General features: G+C 45.4%; 1 protein-coding gene across 2 annotated transcripts; it reads right to left on the reverse strand.

Moving 5' to 3' along the window:
* Window positions 1–1083: 1083 nt before the first annotated feature.
* LOC109769505 (tubby-like F-box protein 13) lies at window positions 1084–6150 on the reverse strand. 2 transcript variants are annotated; one of them, XM_020328237.4, is made up of 5 exons: window positions 5956–6150; window positions 4456–4924; window positions 4180–4267; window positions 2258–2390; window positions 1084–2160 (listed from the first exon to the last, which is right to left on the reverse strand). In XM_020328237.4, exons 2-5 carry the CDS (start codon window positions 4801–4803, stop codon window positions 1407–1409), a joined length of 1323 nt encoding a protein of 440 aa, XP_020183826.1. In that variant the 5' UTR covers window positions 4804–4924; window positions 5956–6150; the 3' UTR covers window positions 1084–1406. The 2 variants fall into 2 exon arrangements, with proteins under 2 accessions (XP_020183826.1, XP_020183827.1); XM_020328238.4 differs by having other exon boundaries at window positions 5835–6050.
* Window positions 6151–7303: the final 1153 nt, after the last annotated feature.

The raw sequence follows: 7303 nt of genomic DNA on the forward strand, positions 1-7303 counted from the left end.
ATAAGCTCATAAACCGATCAAAAACTGATAAAAGTGCCACATCTGGCGATAAAGAATAGGCTACGACTAAAGATAGTCCGTGCTACCGTCTCCTAGCGGTTGCACCCGATAGCCAAAATCATCATGCAGTCCGCATGAGTGAGTAACGACCACATACGGATCCAGACTATAACTATGTAGATAACCTGCAAAAAATTACTGAATACAGAACAACAGTGGATATACCTGACGCTGACGGGCACGAACACATGGATCATTTGCTTGGGAATCAAGAATTGAAGGCACAGGTGCATCAACGGATTACGCATTTCAGTAGTACTTTTTTCTCACTCCCAAGTGGAAGCGCCACTCCCAGTGATCCAAGGACAACTTCGCTATCCGGTCCAGCAGAGTGCACGGCGATGGTTGCTAGGCTACTCACTTTTGGAATTCGATGGTTTCGATCCCTCGGATTTCTTGCCAAGCAGGAAAGAAATTCCTTGATGCTCCCCCAGAAAAAGTTGATGCGAGATGGCACGGGCTGCCATCGATCCAGCTGATGGACGGCCCGGTGCCGTCAGAAAAGCTCGACGTCGACAAGCCACTCGAGCTCGGCCCGGTCCTCTGTCTTGCTCCAGGGGCAAGGATTTCGAACTTTCGATGTCACCCATGCTTAATTTTCTTTCTATCTACTGGGGGCACCGTTGTTTTTGTGTCCGTTATCTCTTGACAGTGGAACCCGATCCCATTTTTTGGACCGAATGAAAACAAAAACATGCATTTTCCTTTTACCACCTATTCTGCTTGCCACAAAAGTAACAGGCGTTGCGTCGACCATGTCCCTTTCAGTTTACCAAACTACAGAAAGAGATAGCTCTGCACATACATACAATATATGACAGCGTCGTTTTCGAATCTTTCTTCGGATGTTGATGCAGGCCTTTGCACAAGGCCGGTTCAGTGCCAGAACGGCATAATTATCTTCGCATTTTGCTCTCTGCAAGAGCCGAGCTTATGTGTGGTGACCTAACTTAGAAGCAATCAAACACAAAGTCTGATCTGATCCATCCCTGACGGTGACACCACAACAGCAATGAAGCGTCATAGTTTAACCAAGTTCAATTTCAAAGACACCAAGTTATAAATGTACAGGTCACTCAGCAAATACATCGTCAGTGAACAATCCCATGGAGTTTGCTCATAACATTATCACGTACACAGCCAAGCCAAGGATCCGAGCAATGGAGATCAAGTACAGTGACAACAAATCAGCAGCACAAATCTGAGGAACCCTTGTAATTCCTCAGTTTTCGGTAGTCGCAATGGCATCAGTGACACACAGCAACAGAATGGAGTCCCCACCTAATTTGGGGGACGGTCAGCCTTTTGATGATCGGTGCAGCCATGACGGTTGCAACCCCGCAGTTCTATTCGCACGCCAACTTGGTGTCGAAGCTGCTCAGGGAGAGGGCGAAGGCCTGGAAGGCCGAGAGAGGGTACCGGTAGTCCATGGTGAACATATCCTTTGCAACCTTGCCGAACTGGAGTATCACCTTATCATGCTCAGGCGGAGGTGCTGGCGCAGGGTGTGGTGGAGTTGGGGCTCCAGCAGCAGGCTGCACGGCAGCAGTGAGCTGGAAGTTCTTGACAGAGGCGACAGTCACCCGGCCACGGAAGTTGAGGCACCAGCACTGCAGCTGCTCATGCCATCTTGGAACCTTATTGCGGAGAATCAAAGGCGTGTCCTTCGAATCTTCGCCGTCGCTCAAGGCCTGTCCTCTGATCGCCGGGCCACCTCCTATGGAGACGTCAGAGAACCTGGCGCTGCTAAAACGCATGGAATGGTCCATGACAGAAGATTTCGAGACCGGCATGCTGCTGAAAGATTCGTCTAGGGAACGGGAAAAGATGATATCCGGTTGGCAAGGGACACTGCCACCAGCCTCGAGCGATGAGGCAGGGATAGAGTGCATTACGCACCGCATCCGCCTGGGACCTCGGGTTCCCAAGACGTTGAGCTCATAGGAGACCTGAGCTATGCTGTACGTGCTGCAAGGAACCTTCGTCGACCCTTTCTTGGAGTAGAATCTTCGGCTTGTTGTCCCAGAATGTGAAACACTACTTGCATTGTAAGGAGGCTGTGTGTCATACATTACAAACTTGGTGCCAAGGAAATTTGACCTACAAAATGGCAAACATATTAGCAAGTACGAACATATGTCAGATTAAATGGCGGTATATAAGTTTAAAATAAGGCTATAGTTTCTTCAAATAATACCTCATTTTTCCAATGTATGTGTCGGTAGACCTCGATATACTGTTCGCGTTCATAGATATTATATATTCTGTACATGTTGCACGGCAGATCCTTTTTGCTGACAGAAGGAATTTGCCATTTTCGACAAGCACAGCTGTAGAAAAGAAAACTTAAAAAATGCTAAAATAATAATACTGGCAACAAAAACATGTAGGCTAGCAAACAATTGCTCCCTCCGATCCGAATTAATTGGCGCAGTCTCTATACGATGTAAGTAAGACATTGTATAGAGGCTGCGTCAATTAATTCAGATCAGAGGGAGTACAATATTTGCATTTCCATTTTGTTTACCAAATATGGAAACAATCAGTTTGACAGATAAACACTCATGTGGACACCAACAAAAAAAACATGTCAATCCCAATGAAACCATTAATAGATGCAAATATGTCAGGACAAGCAAGAAAATCCATGGTTCTCGGGAAGTCGTAAGAACAAAAATCACTAGCGGATCAGTAATCTTCAAAAGAGTACAAAGGACACAACTTGCAGCAGTACATACTACTAGTATGGTATCTGGGTGACCATCCCAGCTTGTGTATGTACAGTAGTGCAGATAAGATTACTAGCTAAAGAACAGTGTATTGCTACGGATCAATAGATAATACTGTGTTGACTTAGAATTGTCAAACGATTTTCGCGGTGCTCCATGTCATGCCCTAGGATTTCGCCTCAGCTCTTAGGTGAGCTTCGCCTCGGGCAGAACTGGAATGTGTTTGTGGGGGGAGTAACACAATGGGCGAATTTGAATTTTAAAATGTGGAGCCGATTGACAAGGACAGCTACTGCCTATCTGAGTCTCTGCATGGACATATACACATTTTTCTAAAATTTGAGGGCATCTGTTGGAGTCACTGCACTGACATGTACGTTTTTGCCAAAAAAATTGAGGGCATCTTTTAAAATCACTGCATGGGCATATAGATTTTTGACAAAAATAAAAGACAATGCCACATGTAACCAACAGGCATCTTTTATAACAGTATAAAGATATCATATGGAACTGGTGAGATGGTTCTAATTAAAAATGAAGAGGCATGTCGGGACCCCTACCAAACATTATATTACAGAGTAGAGTGAAAAAGAGCGATTAGTATATGTGTGGGCTGCCAGGGGGCTTTTTAGTCACCTCTGCTTTAAGAACTACGGTTCATGAAATTCACAATATGACTCTGGCTTTTTAGTCACCTCTGCTTTAAGAACTACGGTTCATGAAATTCACAATATGACTTTCAAGCAAAGTATATAGGCCCTGTTTGGTTCGGCTGTGGATTTCTAAAAGCAGCTGTGAAAAATCTGCTGTGGAAAAATAGATGTGGAAAATCTGATGTGAAAAAGATGTAGGTCATTTGGCAAACCAGCTGATACAGTTTTTTCAGATTTTGGCCCGCAGCGGAATCAGATTTTGGAAAGCATGTCCTGGGCTGCTTTCGCTTTTGGTTCAGATTTTGGAAGCGGATTTCTGGAATCGGATTCTGCTGGGTTCGCCCTTTGGTTCAGATTCTGCTGCGCGGCAGCGGAATCCGTCGATAAAAGCTGAACCAAACAGGGCCATAGTCAAGTGAATCTGTAGTTCAGCACATAAGCATGCCCATGCAAGTTTGAGGCGGGCAGATAGCGTCAGTGGGAAACAATTTCCTCGGGAATCCAAAAAGAATCAGCTTAGTCAAGCATATCTGTGTTAACTGAACATTGCTACACACATTGACACCTCCAACACACACAGAGACTATAAAACCGTATCGTTGTTAATTTGCTACGCAATTATAACATCAGCACTCAGGAGAACATTTTAAATCTTAGAAACAAAGTTCAAGTACAGAGAACTGTATATACGAGTTCATATTATGGAAGTCCATAGACCATACAACATAGATCATTACCTGAGGTAAGGCAGAGGTACAGGTAGTAGGTTTGGGTAGATCTATCCCGCTTAATGAAGCACTGCATAGTTCCATCCCGAGGGCCAGGCTGTACATGGATGAAACAACATGATTTTATTAGAACACATGCTAAAGCTGATTATGTTGTGTTCGTCATATCTCACATTTCAGCACTCCAAACATTAGTTATAGGTTAATCGTTCAACATTGAAGAACTGATATTGCCAGATGACAGTGAAGGAGGACAATTTGACGTCAACATAACTGCATAATTACCTGCTTGAGGGACACAGGAAAAGTGATCTTTCCACAAAACTCCGGATTTTTTACAATCTCTTTACACATCTCTCTCCATGTTCTGCAGACAGCTGCGCAAGCAACAACATTCTTCCTACAAGGCCATGTAGCCTCACTAGCCTCCAACCTCTCAATCACATCTCGAAGCAATTCGGAAGGCAAGTTAGCCCAGCAGCTGCTCTGAATTACAGGAACGGGGTCATGTAACTCATGGACAGCACCATGAGATCTCCCTCTGTCATGGCCCAGAATCCTTATGTCAAATCCTCTTCGAGATAAGCTCCCAAAGCTATCCCTTACATCACGCACAATGCTACGGAATGACATCTACTTCAAATTTTAAAAATCAAGAGCCCTGCTATATAACACAAGAGATCTCCTAGTGTCGAACACTATCATGCCAATAGAAGTGGCCAACTCAAATTCTTTTAAGCACTAACAATAGAACCTGCAAGACAAAAATATTGTGTATGCAATTAGTTTTCCATCAGAATTGAAGCTTACTGTAATTTTTGCAATAACTTAGTATTCAGCTAAGTGAGTGTTCAGCTTTTTCGGATGAAATGAAGAAGGATACTACATTTGATTGCTCATGTGATTCCATCATCACTAACATCGACTAACCCTTAAGCCTTAGGGTGGCTTACAACTTTTGACTATAAACACATGTTAGGGAACACTCTTCAGGAACACTTATAGGACATAGCCGCTTCTTTCAAAACAGAATATCCACTACTAGCATCCAAAGCTTACTCGCATGACTATCAAAGAATAGATAAATCGAGCGCCACAATTTTCCAACAATCCACACTATCTGGCTAAATTCCCCAGGATGTGGTAGACACAACTAGAGAGTAAAGATGTACATTTCCAGCAGTATGAGCATTTCGGTACCTTACTCAACATAGCAGCCTAAAAATGCAAGTAAACATAGTTTCGCTGGAATCCCACTCCCACTACGGCATGCTAACTTTCAAAAGTACACTACACAAAATAAATCATCTACAACAATACCAAGCAGAACAAATAAATAAATAAGAAGGGATGATGCATAATTCAACCCATAGATGATAACTGACTCTACCGGAGGATGCAGGAAGATCTAAAGAAAATAAAAAGCACATCAGCTCTACTGTGGAACACAAAAATCTGATGAAATGCTATCTTTCACCGAGTTAGATGTAGAATAATAGCCCCGAGAAACCAAAATTCCACGAGAATTAGGTCAAGGGGCAACTCAGAGACGCCTCATCCCAGCCCAAATCCGGCCAAGCAACGAACTGAAAATCCCTCGTCTCAACCGAGATCGGCTAGACACGCTACGCAAGCAGGTGGAAAATCCTGCTCCCGGCCCCTACCGAGCCGGATGCGCGATGGCGCGGAGCCCCGAGAAGGTCGCGCGTACCCGCGCAAGCACAAATCGGGAGTTCGCCGAGGAGGTGAGGCACCGGGGCGCGGATCCGGGCGGGGGACACGCACCTCGAGCTGGAGCGGGCGGCGGGGAAGGGCCGGTCGGATCGGCGGAAATGGGGAGGGGCGAGGCGAGGTGAAGAAAGGAACAAGTGGTTGTGGTGACACTGGTCTGGTCCGGTCCGGTCCGCTCCTGCTTTGTTTCGTTGGAGTCGGACATGCGAGGAGCGGGGCAGAGCTGTCTCTGTTTTCCTTTCATCACTCGGAAAAGGCACTGCGCTGCGAGTGCTAAATCGTTTGCATCTGGTCAGGGGCACGTGCAGTCGTTGTGGTGTGAGGCAGAAAATAAATTTATGCCAAATGCATGCTGAGGTGATCTTTCGGTAAAGCCGTTGTTTAATGATCCAGCTAGAATTTGGTCAGCCGCGACATTGAGAATGAACCTAATCCCGTGATGAAAATGATGTTTTCTTTTTCTAAAACACAATGAGATGCCTTTTGATTTGAAGGACTTTTGAACCAAGAAGTAGAGAACCCGCAAAAAATTACAGTGAAAAATATGCTGGAGTTCCATCGCTAGCCTCGTGTCATTCATCATGTTTCCACGGTGATTCGGCAAACAACCATAGCTGCTGTTTCAACACCATATAATTTCAAAAAGAACACAACGGAATACACCTCCGCAACTTCTTTTTTAAGTCATATCAGAACCCTAGGTTATTTTTATGAATATACACGGCGTGTTTTAGGGTAAATACCCATGTAAAGGCCATGAGATACAAAGCGATATGTGGGCCCTCGCGACTCTGAAGGCGATCTAGGTCTCTTACGGCCGCCGTCGGCTTGATGTCCTGACGAGGTGCCCCTCTTCATATCTCCGTCCCCTAGCAAAAGGAAGCTAGGGTTTTTGTCCTCTGGTGGCTCCGCCGACCGTGAGTTTCTTTGGTCGTCCACCGAAGTGAAAGTTGGTGTTTGCTGCCCTTCGACAGCTTGGTCGGCCAAGAGTCTTCTTTCCTTCGCCGTTTCACCACTAGGAGCAAGGAACATTTGTGGCGTGCAACTCCCGCGACGCAATGAAAATCCTTAGCTGGAATTGTCGTGGTCTTCAATGGGATGCGGCAGTTAGGGCCTTGCTTAATGTCTATGCGAGCAGAAGTCCTGACGTTTTGTTTCTGTCGGAGAACCACTTGGATGAGTGCCCAGCCTAATGTCTTCGTAAAAGGTTAAAGATGGATAGAAAGGAGGCGGTTCATAATGATGGGAGAAGCGGAGGTTAAGTGTTGCTTTGGAAAAATGAAGTTAAAATTTCTCTGAATTTCAAGCAGAAGTGGTGAAATGCGGTGGGGTTTGCTGGCAGCTTGGCGGCGGCGGCAGGCGTCGAGCTAAGTGGTTGCCGCCGCGATAGGCGGAGCCATGC

Source organism: Aegilops tauschii, chromosome 4 (genome assembly GCF_002575655.3).
Source record: "Aegilops tauschii subsp. strangulata cultivar AL8/78 chromosome 4, Aet v6.0, whole genome shotgun sequence".
NCBI classification, from domain to species: domain Eukaryota; kingdom Viridiplantae; phylum Streptophyta; class Magnoliopsida; order Poales; family Poaceae; genus Aegilops; species Aegilops tauschii.